Source organism: Salmo salar, chromosome ssa15 (genome assembly GCF_905237065.1).
Source record: "Salmo salar chromosome ssa15, Ssal_v3.1, whole genome shotgun sequence".
In the NCBI taxonomy this organism is placed as follows: Eukaryota; Metazoa; Chordata; class Actinopteri; order Salmoniformes; family Salmonidae; genus Salmo; species Salmo salar.
This window is the reverse complement of record NC_059456.1, coordinates 867,500-888,788: the sequence shown is the minus strand read 5'-3', so window position 1 is coordinate 888,788 and position 21,289 is coordinate 867,500. Positions and strand designations below refer to the sequence as shown.

Sequence of the window (21,289 nt, the reverse complement as noted above, 5' to 3'; positions counted from 1 at the left end):
GTTGGGATAGGTAATAGTTGGTTTAGGTAATAGTTGGGATAGGTAATAGTTGGGATAGGTAATAGTTGGGATAGGTAATAGTTGGGATAGGTAATAGTTAGTTTAGGTAATAGTTGGGATAGGTAATAGTTGGGATAGGTAATAGTTGGGATAGGTAGTAGTTGGGATAGGTAATAGTTCGTTTAGGTAATAGTTGGGATAAGTAATAGTTGGGATAGGTAATAGTTGAGATAGGTAATAGTTAGTTTAGGTAATAGTTGGGATAGGTAATAGTTGGGATAGGTAATAGTTATTTTAGGTAATAGTTAGGTTAGGTAATAGTTGGGTTAGGTAATAGTTAGTTTAGGTAATAGTTAGTTTAGGTAATAGTTTAGGTAATTATTGGGTTAGGTAATAGTTGGGATAGGTAATAGTTGGGTTAGGTAATAGTTGGGTTAGGTAGTAGTTGGGCTAGGTAATAGTTGGGATAGGTAATAGTTAGTTTAGGTAATATTTGGGATAGGTAATAGTTAGTTTAGGTAATAGTTGGGATAGGTAATAGTTGGTTTAGGTAATAATTGGGATAGGTAATAGTTGGGATAGGTAATAGTTGGGATAGGTAATAGTTGGGATAGGTAATAGTTAGTTTAGGTAATAGTTGGGATAGGTAATAGTTGGGATAGGTAATAGTTGGGATAGATAATAGTTGGGATAGGTAATAGTTGGGATAGGTAATAGTTGGGATAGATAATAGTTGGGATAGGTAATAGTTGGGTTAGGTAATAGTTGGTTTAGGTAATAGTTGGGATAGGTAATAGTTGGGATAGGTAATAGTTAGTTTAGGTAATAGTTGGGATAGGTAATAGTTGGTTTAGGTAATAGTTGGGATAGGTAATAGTTGGGATAGGTAATAGTTGGGATAGGTAATAGTTAGTTTAGGTAATAGTTGGGATAGGTAATAGTTGGGATAGGTGTAATAGTTAGTTTAGGTAATAGTTGGGATAGGTAATAGTTGGGATAGGTAATAGTTAATTTAGGTAATAGTTGGGATAGGTAATAGTTAGTTTTGGTAATAGTTGGGATAAGTAATAGTTGGGATAGGTAATAGTTGGGATAGGTAATAGTTGGGATAGGTAATAGTTAGTTTAGGTAATAGTTGGGATAAGTAATAGTTGGGATAGGTAATAGTTGGGATAGGTAATAGTTAGTTTAGGTAATAGTTGGGATAGGTAATAGTTGGGATAGGTAATAGTTGGGATAGGTAATAGTTAGTTTAGGTAATAGTTGGGTTAGGTAATAGTTGGGTTAGGTAATAGTTGGGTTAGGTTGTAGTTGGGATAGGTAATAGTTGGGATAGGTAATAGTTGGGTTAGGTAATAGTTGGGATAGGTAATTGTTGGGTTAGGTAATAGTTGGGATAGGTAATAGTTGGGATAGGTAATAGTTGGGATAGGTAATAGTTGGGTTAGGTAATAGTTGGGATAGGTAATAGTCGGGTTAGGTAATAGTTGGGACAGGTAATAGTTGGGATAGATAATAGTTGGTTTAGGTAATAGTTGGGATAGGTAATCGTTGGGATAGGTAATAGTTAGTTTAGGTAATAGTTGGGATAGGTAATAGTTGGGATAGGTAATAGTTGGTTTAGGTAATAGTTGGGACAGTTAATAGTTAGTTTAGGTAATAGTTGGGATAGGTAATAGTTAGTTTAGGTAATAGTTGGGATAGGTAATAGTTGGGATAGGTAGTAGTTAGTTTAGGTAATAGTTGGGTTAGGTAATAGTTGGTTTAGGTAATAGTTGGGATAGGTAATAGTTGGGATAGGTAATAGTTGGTTTAGGTAATAGTTGGGATAGGTAATAGTTAGTTTAGGTAATAGTTGGGATAGGTAATAGTTAGTGTAGGTAATTGTTGGGTTAGGATATAGTTTGGGATAGGTAATAATTTGGATAGGTAATAGTTGGGATAGATAATAGTTGGGATAGGTAATAGTTAGTTTAGGTAATAGTTGGGATAGGTAATAGTTGGGATAGGTAATAGTTCATTTAGGTAATAGTTGGGTTAGGTAATATTTGGGTTAGGTAATAGTTAGTTTAGGTAATAGTTAGTTTAGGTAATAGTTTAGGTAATTATTGGGTTAGGTAATAGGTGGGATAGGTAACAGTTGGGTTAGGTAATAGTTGGGTTAGGTAGTAGTTGGGATAGGTAATAGTTTAGTTAGGTAATAGTTGGGATAGGTAATAGTTGGGATAGGTAATAGTTGGTTTAGGTAATAGTTGGTTTAGGTAATAGTTGGGATAGGTAATAGTTGGGATAGGTAATAGTTAGTTTAGGTAATATTTGGGATAGGTAATAGTTGGGATAGGTAATAGTTGGTTTAGGTAATAGTTGGTTTAGGTAATAGTTGGGACAGGTAATAGTTAGTTTAGGTAATAGTTGGGATAGGTAATAGTTAGTTTAGGTAATAGTTGGGTTAGGTAATAGTTGGGATAGGTAATAGTTGGGATAGGTAGTAGTTAGTTTAGGTAATAGTTGGGTTAGGTAATAGTTGGGATAGGTAATAGTTGGGTTAGGTAATAGTTGGGTTAGGTAATAGTTGGGATAGGTAATAGTTGGGTTAGGTAATAGTTGGTTTAGGTAATAGTTGGGATAGGTAATAGTTGGGATAGGTAATAGTTAGTTTAGGTAATAGTTGGGATAGGTAATAGTTGGTTGTAGGTAATAGTTGGTTTAGGTAATAGTTGGGATAGGTAATAGTTAGTTTAGGTAATAGTTGGGATAGGTAATAGTTGGTTTAGGTAATAGTTGGTTTAGGTAATAGTTGGGATAGGTAATAGTTAGTTTAGGTAATAGTTGGGATAGGTAATAGTTAGTTTAGGTAATAGTTGGGTTAGGATATAGTTTGGGATAGGTAATAGTTGGGATAGGTAATAGTTGGGATAGATAATAGTTGGGATAGGTAATAGTTGGGTTAGGTAATAGTTGGTTTAGGTAATAGTTGGTTTAGGTAATAGTTGGGACAGGTAATAGTCAGTTTAGGTAATAGTTGGGATAGGTAATAGTTAGTTTAGGTAATAGTTGGGTTAGGTAATAGTTGGGATAGGTAATAGTTGGGATAGGTAGTAGTTAGTTTAGGTAATAGTTGGGTTAGGTAATAGTTGGGATAGGTAATAGTTGGGTTAGGTAATAGTTGGGATAGGTAATAGTTGGGTTAGGTAATAGTTGGTTTAGGTAATAGTTGGGATAGGTAATAGTTGGGATAGGTAATAGTTAGTTTAGGTAATAGTTGGGATAGGTAATAGTTGGTTTAGGTAATAGTTGGTTTAGGTAATAGTTGGGATAGGTAATAGTTAGTTTAGGTAATAGTTGGGATAGGTAATAGTTGGTTTAGGTAATAGTTGGTTTAGGTAATAGTTGGGATAGGTAATAGTTAGTTTAGGTAATAGTTGGGATAGGTAATAGTTAGTTTAGGTAATAGTTGGGTTAGGATATAGTTTGGGATAGGTAATAGTTGGGATAGGTAATAGTTGGGATAGATAGTAGTTGGGATTGGTAATAGTTGGGTTAGGTAATAGTTGGTTTAGGTAATAGTTGGTTTAGGTAATAGTTGGGACAGGTAATAGTTAGTTTAGGTAATAGTTGGGATAGGTAATAGTTATTTTAGGTAATAGTTGGGTTAGGTAATAGTTGGGAGAGGTAATAGTTGGGATAGGTAGTAGTTAGTTTAGGTAATAGTTGGGTTAGGTAATAGTTGGGATAGGTAATAGTTTGGTTAGGTAATAGTTGGTTTAGGTAATAGTTGGGATAGGTAATAGTTGGGATAGGTAATAGTTAGTTTAGGTAATAGTTGTGATAGGTAATAGTTAGTTTAGGTAATAGTTGTGATAGGTAATAGTTGGTGTAGGTAATAGTTGGTTTAGGTAATATTTGGGATAGGTAATAGTTAGTTTAGGTAATAGTTGGGATAGGTAATAGTTGGTTTAGGTAATAGTTGGTTTAGGTAATAGTTGGGATAGGTAATAGTTGGGTTAGGTAATAGTTGGTTTAGGTAATAGTTGGGATAGGTAATAGTTGGGATAGGTAATAGTTAGTTTAGGTAATAGTTGGGATAGGTAATAGTTGGTGTAGGTAATAGTTGGTTTAGGTAATAGTTGTGATAGGTAATAGTTAGTTTAGGTAATAGTTGGGATAGGTAATAGTTGGTTTAGGTAATAGTTGGTTTAGGTTATAGTTGGGATAGGTAATAGTTAGTTTAGGTAATAGTTGGGATAGGTAATAGTTAGTTTAGGTAATAGTTGGGTTAGGATATAGTTTGGGATAGGTAATTGTTGGGATAGGTAATAGTTGGTATAGGTAATAGTTAGTTTAGGTAATAGTTGGGATAGGTAATAGTTGGTGTAGGTAATAGTTGGTTTAGGTAATAGTTGGGATAGGTAATAGTTATTTAGGTAATAGTTGGGATAGGTAATAGTTGGTTTAGGTAATAGTTGGTTTAGGTAATAGTTGGGATAGGTAATAGTTAGTTTAGGTAATAGTTGGGATAGGTAATAGTTAGTTTAGGTAATAGTTGGGTTAGGATATAGTTTGGGATAGGTAATAGTTGGGATAGGTAATAGTTGGGATAGATAATAGTTGGGATAGGTAATAGTTGGGTTAGGTAATAGTTGGTTTAGGTAATAGTTGGGATAGGTAATTCTTGGGATAGGTAATAGTTAGTTTAGGTAATAGTTGGGATAGGTAATAGTTGGTTTAGGTAATAGTTGGGATAGGTAATAGTTGGGATAGGTAATAGTTGGTTTAGGTAATAGTTGGGATAGGTAATAGTTGGGATAGGTAATAGTTGGGATAGGTAATAGTTAGTTTAGGTAATAGTTGGGATAGGTAATAGTTGGTTTAGGTAATAGTTGGGATAGGTAATAGTTGGGATAGGTAATAGTTAGTTTAGGTAATAGTTGGGATAGGTAATAGTTGGGATAGGTAATAGTTGGGATAGATAATAGTTGGGATAGGTAATAGTTGGGATAGGTAATAGTTGGGATAGGTAATAGTTGGGATAGATAATAGTTGGGATAGGTAATAGTTGGGTTAGGTAATAGTTGGGATAGGTAATAGTTGGGATAGGTAATAGTTAGTTTAGGTAATAGTTGGGATAGGTAATAGTTGGTTTAGGTAATAGTTGGGATAGGTCATAGTTGGGATAGGTAATAGTTGGGATAGGTAATAGTTGGGATAGGTAATAGTTAGTTTAGGTAATAGTTGGGATAGGTAATAGTTAGTTTAGGTAATAGTTTAGGTAATTATTGGGTTAGGTAATAGTTGGGATAGGTAATAGTTGGGTTAGGTAATAGTTGGGTTAGGTAGTAGTTGGGATAGGTAATAGTTGGGTTAGGTAATAGTTGGGATAGGTAATAGTTGGGATAGGTAATAGTTGGTTTAGGTAATAGTTGGTTTATGTAATATTTGGGATAGGTAATAGTTGGGATAGGTAATAGTTTAGGTCATATTTGGGATAGGTAATAGTTGGGATAGGTAATAGTTGGTTTAGGTAATAGTTGGGTCAGGTAATAGTTGGGACAGGTAATAGTTAGTTTAGGTAATAGTTGGGATAGGTAATAGTTAGTTTAGGTAATAGTTGGGTTAGGTAATAGTTGGGATAGGTAATAGTTGGGATAGGTAGTAGTTAGTTTAGGTAATAGTTGGGTTAGGTAATAGTTATGATAGGTAATAGTTGGGTTAGGTAATAGTTGGGTTAGGTAATAGTTGGGATAGGTAATAGTTGGGTTAGGTCATTGTAGGGATAGGTAATAGTTGGGTTAGGTAATATTTGGGTTATGTAATTGTTGGGATAGGTAATATTTGGGTTAGGTAATTGTTGGGATAGGTAATAGTTGGGTTAGGTAAAATTTGGGTTAGGTAATTGTTGGGATAGGTAATAGTTGGGATAGTTAATAGTTGGGAATGGTAATAGATAGTTTAGTTAATAGTTGGGTTAGGTAATAGTTGGGATAGGTAATAGTTGGGTTAGGTAATTGTTGGGATAGGTAATAGTTGGGTTAGGTAACAGTCTGCCCTACCACCTCAAGCTAAACCTCAACCTCAAGAAGACGGAATTGCTTTTCTTCCCAGGAAATGCCTGCTCGCTCAAAGACCTTTCCTCCACAGTGTCGCCCTCCCAGAGTGCAAATAACCTTGGCGTGACCCTGGACAACACCCCATTGTTCTCTGCAAACATCAAAGCAGTGACCTGCTCCTGCAGTTTCATGCTCTACAACATCCGTAGAGTATGATCCTACCTCACACAGGAAGCGGCGCAGGTCCTAATCCAGGAACTTGTCCTCTCCCATCTGGACTACTCGCTGTTATACTGGGCTCCCTGCTTGTGCCATCAAACCCCTACAACTTTTTCAGAACGCTGCAGCCCTCCTTCTTTTCAACCTTCCCAAGTTCTCTCATGTCACCCCCTTCCTCCGCACACTCCACTGGCTTCCAGTCGAAGCTCGCATCCACTACAATACCATGGTGCTTACCTACGGCACAGCAAGAAGAACTGCCCCTCCCTTTCCTTCATGCTATGCTCAAACCCTACACCCCAACCTGAGCACTCCGTTCTGCCACCTCAGGTCTCTTGGCCATCCCACCCCTACGGGAGGGCAGCTCCCACTCAGCCCAGACCAAGCTCTTCTCTGTCCTGGCACCCCATTGGTGGAACCAGCTTCCCCCTGAAGCTATTACAGCACATTCCCTGCCCATCTTCTGAAAACATCTGAAACCCTACAGTCCCTCTTCAAACAGTATATTAAATAATCCTCCTCCTCACCTCAACACAGCCCTCCAAAACATGATTCTTTTTTATATTAATAAATTAACCAGAACTTGCACTTGACCCCCTCAATGAGCTGTATGAGGCCGTAAGCAAACAAGAAAATGCTCATCCAGAAGCGGCGCTCCTAGTGGCCAGGGACTTTAATGCAGGCAAACTTAAACCCGTTTTGCCTAATTTCTACCAGTCAGAGTGTAACGAGTGTCGTGTGTGGAGGACCAAGACGCAACAGGGAAGTGTATACTCATCTTCTCTCTTTAATATATATAAAGGAGAAAGAAAATAAACACGTATACAATTAACAGAAACGACACTAACAGTTCTGTCAGGTGACAAGCACAAAACAGAATACAACTAACCACAATCCACAATACAAACACACCCCTAATTATAGGACCTTCAATCAGAGGCAACGATAGACAGCTGCCTCCAACTGAAGGCCCCACCACCAATTAACTAAACATATTAATACAAATGACTAGACAGAACATAGAAATAAACTAACATAGAACAATAACCTAAACCCTGGACTAATAAATCAAATACCCCTCTCTACATGGACACATACACACAACCACCCTGAACCACATAAAACAAATACACCCTGCCACGTCCTGACCAAACTAAACACTAACAAATCACACCTTTACAGGTCAGAACGTAACACAGAGGAATGTGCAACCACCTTTACTCCACACACAGTGATGCATACAAAGCTCTCCCTCGCCCTCCATTTGGCAAATCTGACCATAATTCTATCCTCCTGCTTACAAGCAAAAACTAAAGCAGGAAGTACCAGTGACTCGCTCATTACGGAAGTGGTCAGAAGATGCGGATGCTAAGATACAGGACTGTTTTGCTAGCACAGACTGGAATATGTTCATTGAGGAGTACACCACCTCGGTCACCGGCTTCATCAATAAATGCATCGACGACGTCGTCCCCACTGTGGCCGTGCATAAATATCCCAACCAGAAGCCATGGATTACAGGCAACATCCGCATCGAGCTATAGGCTAGAGCTGCCGCTTTCAAGGAGCCGGACACTAATCCGGGCGCTTATAAGAAATCCCCCTATGCCCTCAGACGAACCATCAAACAGGCAAAGCGTCAATACAGGACTAAGATTGAATCCTACTACACCGGCTCTGACCCTCCTTGGATTTGGCAGAGCTTGCAAATTATCACGGGCTACAATGGGAAACCCAGCCACGAGCTGCGCAGTGAGGCGAGCCTACCAAACGAGCTAAATGCCTTTTATGCTTGCTTCGAGGCAAGCAAGCACTGAAGCATGAGCACCAGCTGTTCCGGACGACTGTGTGATCACGCTCTCTGTAGCCGATGTGAGCAAGACCTTTAAAGGTCAACATTCACAAGGCCGCGGGGCCAGACGGATTACCAGGACGTGTACTCACAGCATGCGCGGGCCAACTGGCAAGTGTCTTCACTGACATTTTCAACCTCTCCCTGACCAAGTCTGTAAAGGCTGGCTACCCAGACTATTAACAATGACACCCCCCCCCCCCCCCCCACTGCCTCTACTCGATTTTTATTATCTATGCATAGTCACTTTACCCCTACCTACCTACTATTACCTAATAGTTGGGTTTGGTAATAGTTGGTTTAGATGATATTTAGGTAATAGTTGGGTTAGGTAATAGTTGGTTTAGATGATATTTAGGTAATAGTTGGGTTAGGTAATAGTTGGTTTAGATGATATTTAGGTAATAGTTGGTTTAGATGATATTTAGGTAATAGTTGGGTTAGGTAATAGTTGGTTTAGGTAATATTTAGGTAATAGTTGGGTTAGGTAATAGTTGGTTTAGGTAATATTTAGGTAATAGTTGGGTTAGGTAATAGTTGGTTCAGGTAATATTTAGGTAATAGTTGGGTTAGGTAATATTTAGGTAATAGTTGGGTTAGGTAATAGTTGGTTTAGGTAATATTTAGGTAATAGTTGGGTTAGGTAATAGTTGGTTTACGTAATATTTAGGTAATAGTTGGTTTAGGTAATATTTAGGTAATAGTTGGTTCAGGTAATAGTTAGGTAATAGTTGGTTTAGGTAATATTTAGGTAATAGTTGGTTTAGGTAATATTTAGGTAATAGTTGGTTTAGGTAATAGTTAGGTAATAGTTGGTTCAGGTAATATTTAGGTAATAGTTGGGTTAGGTAATAGTTGGGTTAGGTAATAGTTGGTTCAGGTAATAGTTGGGTAGTAGTTGGGTAATAGTTGGTTTAGGTAATAGTTGGTTTAGGTAATATTTGGTTTAGGTAATAGTTAGGTAATAGTTGGGTAATAGTTAGGTTAAGAAATTTTATTTTATTTTGTCAAACTGTCTGTCAGTGTCCCTCGCTAACCTGACCTCGGTAACCTTCCCTCCCTTGCTAAACCTCCCACCACCCTACCTAACCTTCCCTCCATAACCTTCCCACCCTCCCTCCCTCCCAAACCCTCCCTCCCTAACCCTCCCTCACCTCCCTAACCCTCCCTCCCTAACCCTCCCTCCCTAACCTTCCCACCCTCCCAAACCCTCCCTCCCTCACCTCCCTAACCCTCCCTCCCTAACCTTCCCTCCCTCCCTAACCTCCCTAACCCTCCCTCCCTAACATTCCCTCCCTCCCTAACCCTCCCTCCCTAACCCTCCCTCACCTCCCTAACCCTCCCTCCCTAACCCTCCCTCCCTAACCTTCCCACCCTCCCAAACCCTCCCTCCCTCACCTCCCTAACCCTCCCTCCCTAACCTTCCCTCCCTCCCTAACCTCCCTAACCCTCCCTCCCTAACATTCCCTCCCTCCCTAACCCTCCCTCCCTAACCTTCCCTCCTTCCCTAACCCTCCCTCCCTAACATTCCCTCCCTCCCTAACCCTCCCTCCCTCCCTAACCTTCCCTCCTTCCCTAACCCTCCCTCCCTAACCTTCCCTCCCTCCCTAACATTCCCTCCCTCCCTAACCCTCCCTCCCTAACCTTCCCTCCCTCCCTCCCTAACCCCCACTCCCTAACCTTCCCTCCCTCCCTAACCTCCCTAACCCTCCCTCCCTAACCTTCCCTCCCTCCCTAACCCTCCCTCCCTAACATTCCCTCCCTCCCTAACCCTCCCTCCCTAACATTCCCTCCCTCCCTCCCTAACCCTCCCTCCCTCCCTCCCTAACCTTCCCTCCTTCCCTAACCCTCCCTCCCTAACCTTCCCTCCCTCCCTAACATTCCCTCCCTCCCTAACCCTCCCTCCCTAACATTCCCTCCCTCCCTAACCCTCCCTCCCTAACCTTCCCTCCCTAACCTCCCCTCCCCTCCCTAACCCTCCCTCCCTAACCTCTCCCTCCCTAACCCTCCCTCCCTAACCTTACCTCCCTCCCTAACCCTTCCTCCCTAACATTCCCTCCCTCCCTAACCCTCCCTCCCTAACCTTCCCTCCCTAACCCTCCCCTCCCTAACCCTCCCTCCCTAACCTTACCTCCCTCCCTCACCCTCCCTCCCTAACATTCCCTCCCTCCCTAACCCTCCCTCCCTCACCTCCCTAACCCTCCCTAACCTTCCCTCCCTCCCTCCCTAACCCTCCCTCCCTAACATTCCCTCCTTCCCTAACCCTCCCTCCCTAACCTTCCCTCGCTCCCTAACCTTCCCTCCCTCCCTAACCCTCCCTCCCTCCCCCTAACCCTCCCTCCCTAACACTCCCTCCTTCCCTAACCCTCCCTCCCTAACCCTCCCTCCCTAACATTCCCTCCCTCCCTAACCCTTCCTCCCTAACATTCCCTCCTTCCCTAACCCTCCCTCCCTAACCTTCCCTCCCTCCATAACCCTCCCTCCCCTTACGTTCTCAATCTGCAGTCAAACCCCAGGTACTTTGTTCTCTTCTCTCTCCCCATATCCCAAGCTGTTGCCCAGGGCAACGGTTGTCATGACGATAATGTCATAATCATGCAGAAGACAGCTGGCTGGTGATTGGTCATCGGAAGGTGTCACTTTCTGGGGAGAGTGCTCAGAATGGTGTGGGGAAAAGTGTGTGTGCGTGCCTGCGTGCGTGCGTGTCAAATGAGGCTTCTGAGAGAGAGAGAGAGAGAGAGAGAGAGAGAGATAAAGGAGTCCTGTCATGGTGTAATGGTATTTTAGAGTAGCTTTTACCTCACTCACCGTGACAGCACCGGAAACTCTTCTGTAAACAGTAAACCCACTTAGCAGCAGATGCTGACGTACCTACTACAGTACAGCACAACCCAGACTGGGTTGAAGTATACGGTCTTCGTTGACTCATAGCAGTCTCCAGTTAAGTAGAAAACACACCGTGCTGACGAGGGGCTTAAGGTAGAAGATGGCCGGCTGTGAATGGTGGCGATTCAACATATATAAGTAGAATCGTTGGGAAGGAACAGATATTACATGTGTACCTGTATTACCACATGTTATATGTCAGACAGAAACAGTCGAGTCAAGAGGATAACCGTCGTAGTGGCTTCTTCATAATGTACTCTATGGTGTACTGTACACTATGTGCTTTTGTGGGGGGCAACGTTCCTGCAGGGTTTCTGTGAGGGTCTGCTGCATATTTGTGTAAAATATATGTGTTTTCAGACTTGTCTCTGATGATTGTGTTAGTGAGTGTGTGAGTGTGTGTGTGTGTGTGTGTGTGTGAGTGAGTGAGTGAGTGAGTGAGTGAGTGAGTGAGTGGTGAGTGAGTGAGTGAGTGAGTGAGTGAGTGTGAGTGAGTGAGTGAGTGAGTGTGAGTGAGTGAGTGTAAGTAGAGCTCTGCAGAATGATTAGCAGACATGGTGTGTTTGTAACTTTTACACAGAGTTCTCTCTGACCGTTCCAGCCATGTTCCTCTCCTCCGGCTCAGCGCGAGCATGCGTGTGTGTGTGTTTTCTAAATTGATTAAAAATTACAGTCCTCAGCTCATCCACCCCTCAACTCTATCACTCCAGAAGAATCTCTTCCAGTTTTAACCAGTTTTCTCACCTTTTGCTTTGACCTCATCTGACATACAGTGTATTCGGAAGGTATTCAGACCCCTTGACTTTTTCTACATTTTGTTACATTTCCGCCTTATTCTAAAATGGATTAAATCAATTTTGTTCCTCATCAATCTATTAAGAAAAAGAGAAAACAGGTTTTTAGACATTTTAGCAAATGTATTGAAAATAAATAAACAGAAATAACTTATTTACGTATGAGACTCGAAATTGAGCTCAGGCGCAGTCTGTTTCTGTCATGGTTCCACCTGTCACTAGAGGGACCCAGAGACCACCCTAGAGACATTAACGACACTCAGGTGTGTCTTATTTACTCATTATGATTTCCCTGTTAAAAGAGGGGCGTTTTCTGTTGTGCTTTGCAGAAGCTTGAATTGTTCACCGTTTGCGTTCATTTCCTGACTGAGTTTTCGAGACTTAGTGTTTGTTGTTTTTCAAGTGCACTGTGATCCTGCGGCTACCTTTTCTCAGTAAAGTATTATGTTTATCCTTAACCACTGATTCCTCGTCTGGTCTCTTATCTTCTCCAAAGTCACCACATCACAGTTTCCATTGATCATCCTTGAGATGTTTCTATAACTTGATTGAAGTCCACCTGTGGTAAATTCAATTGATTGTACATGATTTGGAAAGGCACACACCTGTCTATATAAGGTCCCACAGTTGACAGTGCATGTCAGAGCAAAAACCAAGCCATGAGGTCGAAGGAATTGTCCATAGAGCTCCGAGTCAGGATTGTGTCAAGGCATAGATCTGGGGAAGGGTACCAAAAAATTTCTGTAGCATTGAAGGTCCCCAAGAACACAGTGGTCTCCATCATTCTTAAATGGAAGAAGTTTGGAAGCACCGAGACTCTTCCTAGAGCTGGCCACCCGGCCAAACTGAGCAATCGGGGGAGAAGGGCCTTGGTCACGGAGGTGACCAAGAACCCGATGGTCACTCTGACAGAGCTCCAGAGTTCCTCTGTGAGATGGGAGAACCTTCCAAAAGGACAACCATCTCTGCAGCACTCCACCAATCAGGCCTTTATGGTTGAGTGGCCAGACGGAAGTCACTCCTCAGTAAAAGGCACATGACAGCCCGCTTGGAGTTTGCCAAAAGGCACCTAAAGACTCTCAGACCATGAGAAACAAGATTCTCTGGTCTGATGAAACCAAGATTGAACTCTTTGGCCTGAATGTCAAGCATCACGTCTGGAGGAAACCTGGCACCATCACTACAGTGAAGCATGGTGGTGGCAGCATCATGCTGTGGGGATGTTTTTCAGCAGCAGGGACCGGGAGACTAGTCAGGATCGAGGGAAAGATGAATGGCGCAAAGTACAGAGAGATCCTTGATGAAAACCTGCTCCAGAGCGCTCAGGACCTCAGACTGGGCAAAGGTTCACCTTCCAACAAGACAACGACCCTAAGCACACAGCCAAGATAACACAGGAGTGGCTTGAGGACAAGTCTCTGAATGTTCTTGAGTGGCCCAGCCAGAGCCCGGATTTGAACCCCGATTGAACATCTCTGGAGAGACCTGAACATAGCTGTGCAGCGACACTCCCCTCCAACCTGACAGAGCTTGAGAGGATCTGCAGAGAGCAATGGGAGAAACTCCCCAAATACAGGTGTGCCAAGCTTGTAGCGTCATACCTAAGAAGACTCAAGGCTGTAATCGCTGCCAAAGGTGCTTCAACAAAGTAGAGTAAAGGGTCTGAATACTTATGTAAATGTCATATTTCAGTTTTTTATTTATACATTTTCAATGATTTCTAAAACCTGTTTTAGCTTTTTCATTATGGAGTATTGTGTGTAGATTGATGAGGGAAAAAAAATATTTTAATCCATTTTAGAATAAGGCTGTAACGTAACAAAATGTGGAAAAAGTCAAGGGGTCTGAATACTTTCCTAATGTACTGTACACACACACCTTTAACCTCATCTGACCTACATACATACTGTTCACACCTTTATCGCTCTGTTCTTTTTCTCTTTCTCTCTACCTGTTTTCCTTCCTCACTCTTTCTTTGTCTTTCTCTTCATCTCTCTCGCTCTCCTTTGCTTTCTTTCTCCATCCCTCCCCATCTCTCTCTCTTTCTCTCTCTCCATCTCTCCTTCCATCTCTCTCCCTCCATCCCTCTCTTTTTGTAGGAGGCTCAGACCACTGTTATCCATAATCCAATGGATGGAACTAAGGTACACCCCCCTCTCCTCTCTTCTCCTCTCCTCTCCTGTCCTCTCCCCCTGTCCTCTCCTCTCTTCTCTTCTCCTCTCCTCTCTTCTATTCTCCTCTCCTCTCCTGTCCCCCTCTCCTCTCCTCTCCTGTCCTCTCCTCTCTTCTCCTCCCCTCTCCTTTCTTCTCCTCTCCTCTCCTCTCCTCTCCTGTCCTCTCCCCCTGTCCTCTCCTCTCTTCTCTTCTCCTCTCCTCTCTTCTCTCCTCTCCTCTCCTGTCCCCCCTCTCCTCTCTTCTCCTCTCCTGTCCCCCTCTCCTCTCCTGTCCTCTCCTCTCTTCTCCTCCCCTCTCCTCTCCTCTCCTCTCCTCTCCTCTCCTCTCCTCTCCTCTCCTCTCCCTCTCCTCTCCTCTCCTCTCCTCTCCTCTCCTCTCCTCTCCTCTCCTCTCCTCTCCTCTCCTCTCCTCTCCTCTCCTCTCCTCTCCTGTCCTCCCCTGTCCTCTCTTCTCCTCTCCTCTTCTGACCTCTCTTCTCCTTTCCTTTCCTTTCCTCTCCTCTCCTCTCCTCTCCTCTCCTCTCCTCTCCTCTCCTCTCCTCTCCTCTCCTCTCCTCTCCTCTCCTCTCCTCTCCTCTCCTCTCCTCTCCTCTCCTCTCCTCTCCTCTCCTTCCCTCTCCTCTCCTCCCCTGTTCTCTCCTGTCCTCCCATTCGTCTGTTCTGTTTGATCTGTTTACCCCCCTTTCTGCATCTTTGTGAGCGTGTCAGCACAGAGGCCTGTGCTGTGTCATCACAGAGGCGTGTACTGTTTGTGTGCAATTATGCACAGTTATTTATGTTTTATCCAGCACCCCGCCCAGCACAGTCCCTCCCTAATAGTGTGTGTATATGAATATGTAGGTGTGTGTGTGTGTTTGGTAGAAGACAATTTTTAAAACACTAATGTCAACTGGAAACAAATGGTTGGTTCAGGTGAATTTAGATTTTTAGATGTAAAATAATAGCATATTGAGTTAATTGAATGTGCTCAATATTTGTCTCTACACTCTTAGAGAAAAAGGTGCTATTTAGAACCTAATAGGGTTCTTCGACTGTCCCCATAGGAGAACCCTTTGAAGAAGCCTTATTGGTTCCAGGTAGAACCCTTTTGAGTTCCATGTAGAACCCTTCCCACAGAGGGAACCAAAAAGGGTTCGACCTGGAACCAAAAAGGGTTATCCTATGGGGACAGCCGAGGACCCTTTTGAAAAGAGTGTACAGTTCTTCAGGGACTTGCATGTGCTACTGACCGTAATGGACAGACGTACAAAGCATACAGTATGTTTGTTTGTACCTGTTAACGCCTCTCATTCAGTAATCTTTCAAATCAATCCAGTACATTTCAACCCCTTGATGTTTTACTGGGGTACAAAGTGACTTTACACTGAGGCAAACCATTACAGAATTAAATCTGTCCCTAAGGGTGTGTGTGTATGTGCGGGTGTGGGTGAAATATTGTCCCCATGTGGCCTAACTGCACCAAACCTACAGGACTTATGTAATAGCCTGAAATCAACCGTGGCCCCTGTGGGAATGTCAACAGCCTCTGCTCTGCTTCCTCCCTTGGTTGGCACTGTGAGCGTCTACAGTGTTTGTGTTCATACTGTACTGCAGCATCTGTAGCCTGTATTTATCCACTGGTTTAATCTCCCCATGTCTATCTGTCTTTCTATCTATCAATCTATTTGTTCCATTGTTGGTCCCTGTTAGACAGCATCTGTAGCATCTGTAGGCTGTATTTATCTACTGGTTTCATTTCCCCCTTATCTATCTGTCTTTCTATCTATCAATCTGTTTGTCAGTGACAGATTTTTGTGTTAAATGCAGCCTATGCAGTAGATCTACTATCTACTATCTGCGTCCTTAATGGCGCCCTATTTCTATGTAGTGCACTACTTTTGACTAGGGTCCATCGGGTAGTGCACTAGGGTGCATCGGGTAGTGCACTAGGCCCATAGGGCTCTGGTCAAAAGTAGTGCACTATATACTGTGGGGAATAGGGCTTGATTTCAGACGAATCATACGTCTGGGAGGAGAATAACAACAGAGTCTAATATAATTTTAATGGTTGTATGTCACATTTATCTACGATGTTGAGTAGGTCAGTTCATATCAGGAATTTGTGAATAATTTTGTTGTTCAGAAAGATTTTGGGGTTCTGAATTCCACACACACACACACACACACACACACACACACACACACACACACACACACACACACACTACATCACACACACTCCTCTGTGGAATTCTCCGGTGTAGAAGTGTTCCAAATGAGGCCAACGTCTCCATGTCCTGCCCTTTAAATACACTAATTGGAAATCAGAACTCCTTAGTCTGAATCCCAAACAGCACCTTATTCCCTATATAGTGCAATTAGTTTGACCAGGGCCCATGGTCAAAAGTAGTGCACTATGTAGGGAACAGGGTACCATACAGGCCGAAGTCTAAAACTCTTCCTCTGGCAGGCCTTCGGCGAGAGACACAGCATCCTGTGGAGAGCAACATATTACAGGTTATTAGGGGAATGGAAGAGATGAATGTAGGGGAATGGATGTCACATTGATTCAACATAGATTCTAGATCATATTTCTAAGACAGAAGTGAGCAAGAGGGGAGGAGGGGAGGAAGCTGTAGGTGTGAATTAATGTTTCCTCAGGCAAGGCAAGACAACGCAAGGCCGTGTTAACACCCACACTGGTGGTATTAGGTGCACACACACTCACACACACACACACACACACACACACACACACACACACACACACACACACACACACACACACACACACACACACACACACACACGCACACACACACACACGTACACACACACACACACACGTACACACACACAGGTGGTATAAGGCAGTAGTGAAATGGACTGTAAAGGGGACGAGTGGAGGGGGCAGGCTGAAGTCAGAGGTTGGATCCTAAAGACATGCTGCTTTCCTAGGGATGTCCATGGGTGGGTTACCTGGCTTCAAACAAATACACCTGGCTTCAAACAAATATACCTGGCTTCAAACAAATACACCTGGCTTAAAACAAATATACCTGGCTTCAAACAAATAGACCTGGCTTCAAACAAATAGACCTGGCTTCAAACAAATAGACCTGGCTTCAAACAAATAGACCTGGCTTCAAACAAATAGACCTGGCTTTAAACAAATAGACCTGGCTTCAAACAAATAGACCTGGCTTCAAACAAATAGACCTGGCTTCAAACAAATATACCTGGCTTCAAACAAATATACCTGGCTTCAAACAAATAGACCTGGCTTCAAACAAATAGACCTGGCTTCAAACAAATAGACCTGGCTTCAAACAAATATACCTGGCTTCAAACAAATAGACCTGGCTTCAAACAAATAGACCTGGCTTCAAACAAATACACCTGGCTTCAAACAAATATACCTGGCTTCAAACAAATAGGCTTTCAGCTTAATGTGTTTGTGAGATGTGTTGTGTTGAAGTTAAGGTCTACTCTGAGATGTGTTGAAGTTAAGGTCTACTCTGAGATGTATTGAAGTTAAGGTCTACTCTGAGATGTGATGTGTTGAAGTTAAGGTCTACTCTGAGATGTGTTGAAGTTAAGGTCTACTCTGAGATGTGTTGAAGTTAAGGTCTACTCTGAGATGTGTTGAAGTTAAGGTCTACTCTGAGATGTGTTGAAGTTAAGGTCTACTCTGAGATGTGTTGAAGTTAAGGTCTACTCTGAGATGTGTTGAAGTTAAGGTCTACTCTGAGATGTGATGTGTTGAAGTTGAGGTCTACTCTGAGATGTGATGTGTTGAAGTTAAGGTCTACTCTGAGATGTGTTGAAGGTAAGGTCTACTCTGAGATGTGTTGAAGTTAAGGTCTACTCTGAGATGTGTTGAAGTTAAGGTCTACTCTGAGATGTGCTGAAGTTAAGGTCTACTCTGAGATGTGATGTGTTGAAGTTAAGGTCTACTCTGAGATGTGTTGAAGATAAGGTCTACTCTGAGATGTGTTGAAGTTAAGGTCTACTCTGAGATTTGATGTGTTGAAGTTAAGGTCTACTCTGAGATGTGTTGAAGTTAAGGTCTACTCTGAGATGTGTTGAAGTTAAGGTCTACTCTGAGATGTGATGTGTTGAAGTTAAGGTCTACTCTGAGATGTAATGTGTTGAAGTTAAGGTCTACTCTGAGATGTGTTGAAGGTAAGGTCTACTCTGAGATGTGTTGAAGTTAAGGTCTACTCTGAGATGTGGTGTTGAAGTTAAGGTCTACTCTGAGATGTGGTGTTGAAGTTAAGGTCTACTCTGAGATGTGTTGAAGTTAAGGTTTACTCTGAGATGTGTTGAAGTTAAGGTCTACTCTGAGATGTGTTGTGTTGAAGTTAAGGTCTACTCTGAGATGTGTTGAAGTTAAGGACTATTCTGAGATGTGTTGAAGTTAAGGTCTACTCTGAGATGTGTTGAAGTCTGGGCCTGTTCATCGTGTTGAAGTCGGGGCCTGTTCATTGTGTTGAAGTCTGGGCCTGTTCTTTTTGTTGAAGTCGAGACCTGTTCATTTTGTTGAAGTCGGGACCTGTTCATTGTGTTGAAGTCTGGGCCTGTTCATTGTGTTGAAGTCTGGGCCTGTTCATTGTGTTGAAGTCGAGACCTGTTCATTGTGTTGAAGTCGGGACCTGTTCATTGTGTTGAAGTCGGGACCTGTTCATTGTGTTGAAGTCTGGGCCTGTTCATTGTGTTGAAGTCGAGACCTGTTCATTGTGTTGAAGTCTGGGCCTGTTCATTGTGTTGAAGTCGAGACCTGTTCATTGTGTTGGAGTCGGGGCCTGTTCATTGTGTTGAAGTCGGGGCCCGTTCATTGTGTTGAAGTCTGGGCCTGTTCATTGTGTTGAAGTCTGGGCCTGTTCTTTTTGTTGAAGTCGAGACCTGTTCATTGTGTTGAAGTCGGGGCCTGTTCATTGTGTTGAAGTCTGGGCCTGTTCATTGTGTTGAAGTCCGGGCATGTTCAGTGTGTTGAAGTCTGGGCCTGTTCATTGTGTTGAAGTCGAGACCTGTTCATTGTGTTGAAGTCGAGACCTGTTCATTGTGTTGAAGTCTGGGCCTGTTCATTCTGTTGATGTCCGGGCCTGTTCATTGTGTTGAAGTCTGGGCCTGTTCATTGTGTTGAAGTCGGGACCTGTTCATTGTGTTGAAGTCTGGGCCTGTTCATTGTGTTGAAGTCCGGACCTGTTCATTGTGTTGAAGTCTGGACCTGTTCATTGTGTTGAAGTCCGGGCCTGTTCATTGTGTTGAAGTCGAGGCCTGTTCATTGTGTTGAAGTCTAGGGCCTAAACGCAAACTCCCTGCAAGGTGTTGTGTGTATTCTTTGTGTGACATTTAATTGATTGATTCAATGATTTCATATAAGCAGTGAAAAGACAATTGGGTTTGTGTTTTGCATGTTCTCGTGATCTTAAGATGTGTTGTTTGTGTGTTTGTGTGTGTGTGTGTGTGCCTGTGTGTGTGTGCCTGTGTGTGTGTGTGTGTGTATGTGTGTGTGTGTGTGTGTGTGTGTGTGTGTGTGTGTGTGTGTGTGTGTGTGTGTGTGTGTGTGTGTGTGTGTGTGTGTGTGTGTGGATGTGTGTGTGTGTGTGTCTGTGTGTGGATGTGTGTGGATGTGTGTGTGGATGTGTGTGGATGTGTGTGTGGATGTGTGCGTGGATGTGTGTGGATGTGTGTGGATGTGTGTGTTCCTATCTGATGGTGCTTCTCCCTCCCCTCTGTAGGAATCTACTGACAGCAGTACCACTGTGGAGGATGAGGATGTGAAAGGTAAGGACTGGACACTGGAGAGAGATGTGTGTGTGTGTGTGTGAGTGTGTGTGTGTGCGTGCGTGTGTGTGTGTGTGTGTGTGTGTGTGAGTATGTGTGTGCGTTTGTGTGTGTGTGTGTGTGTATGTGTGTGCGTGTGTGCGTGTGTACGTGTGTATGTCCATGAGCTAAGAACAATGAGTTCTCTCTAATGCAGGTCACTGAAGCAGTGTTCCAGTGTGAAGAATTCCAGCAGTTACCCCACCCCCTCTATAGAGACTGTACCTCCCTTTTATCGTCCAACCCCCAACTCCCTAGCCCCCCACAGGAGAAGTGAGCTGTTCTGTAGCTTTCCTCTCTGTGCTGTACAGCTATATACCCAGCTTTCTGGTAGACCCCCACAGGAGCAGACCAAGGGCACCTTGTGTGTATATTTAGCCTGTGGCAGGAAACAGAGCCATGTTAGACACAATCATGTAGAAGCCGTAGCGCCACCTGGGATACATAGCACTAGAGAAGAACTCTGATAGGCTACTGTACTATTCTGGTACACAGCGCTAATAGACGTACTGTTAGTGTACTGTTCCTGTGCCGTAGTGTTTTCTAGCAAAATGCTCATCAACACGGACATTAAATTAATGTGTGTGTGCGCGTGTGTGTGACAGTGGAGAGTCGCCTGATGCGATCAGCTGTATTTGCTTGATGTTTATTTTAAGTTGGTGGATTGTTGAACTGTGCAGAAAGCATCCTCCTGTCCTACAGTACACTACATCTCTGTGTACAGGAAGCATCCTCCTTTCCTACAGTACACTACATCTCTGTGTACAGAAAGCATCCTCCTGTCCTACAGTACACTACATCTCTGTGTACAGAAAGCATCCTCCTGTCCTACAGTACACTACATCTCTGTGTACAGAAAGCATCCTCCTGTCCTACAGTACACTACATCTCTGTGTACAGAAAGCATCCTCCTGTCCTACAGTACACTACATCTCTGTGTACAGAAAGCATCCTCCTGTCATACAGTACACTACATCTCTGTGTGGCACAGCATGTTCCTGGTATGTTCCTGTGTTTTCTACTCTCTGAATAGCAGAACACTTGTTGCTCTTCCCCCAGTGTAGTAGGCGATCCAATATTCCCACATGTAACAGACGTCACTGTGCTAGCTTATATAGCAGTATAGCGTCCTTCACTGTGCTAGCTTAGCACTGTAGCTTCCTTCACTGTGCTAGCTTAGCGGTATAGCTTCCTTCACTGTGCTAGCTTAGCGGTATAGCTTCCTTCACTGTGCTAGCTTAGCGGTATAGCTTCCTTCACTGTGCTAGCTTAGCGGTATAGCTTCCTTCACTATGCTAGCTTAGCGGTATAGTTTCCTTCACTTTGCTAGCTTAGCGGTATAGCTTCCTTCACTGTGCTAGCTTAGAGGTATAGCATCCTTCACTGTGCTAGCTTAGTGGTATACCTTCCTTCACTGTGCTAGCTCAGCGGTATAGCTTCCTTCACTCTCCCAGCCCCCTTCCCGGGCTCGAACTGGTGATCAGCCCCCCTTGACACATGTGAAAGCCC

At 43.1% G+C, this 21,289-nt stretch overlaps 1 protein-coding gene across 30 annotated transcripts in view; it reads left to right on the top strand.

The window, feature by feature from the left end:
- Window positions 1-21,289, top strand: part of LOC100195738 (calcium/calmodulin-dependent protein kinase type II subunit beta) — a 190,945-nt gene that overhangs the window by 154,072 nt on the left and 15,584 nt on the right. For 17 of the 30 annotated variants that reach the window (XM_045695285.1, XM_045695280.1, XM_045695278.1 and 14 more), the window contains 2 exons: window positions 13,898-13,942; window positions 19,696-19,741. In XM_045695285.1, coding sequence (XP_045551241.1) covers window positions 13,898-13,942; window positions 19,696-19,741 — 91 coding nt within the window. The remainder of the gene's footprint in view (window positions 1-13,897; window positions 13,943-19,695; window positions 19,742-21,289) is intronic. The other 13 variants (XM_045695288.1, XM_045695306.1, XM_045695303.1 and 10 more) reach the window with 1 other exon arrangement.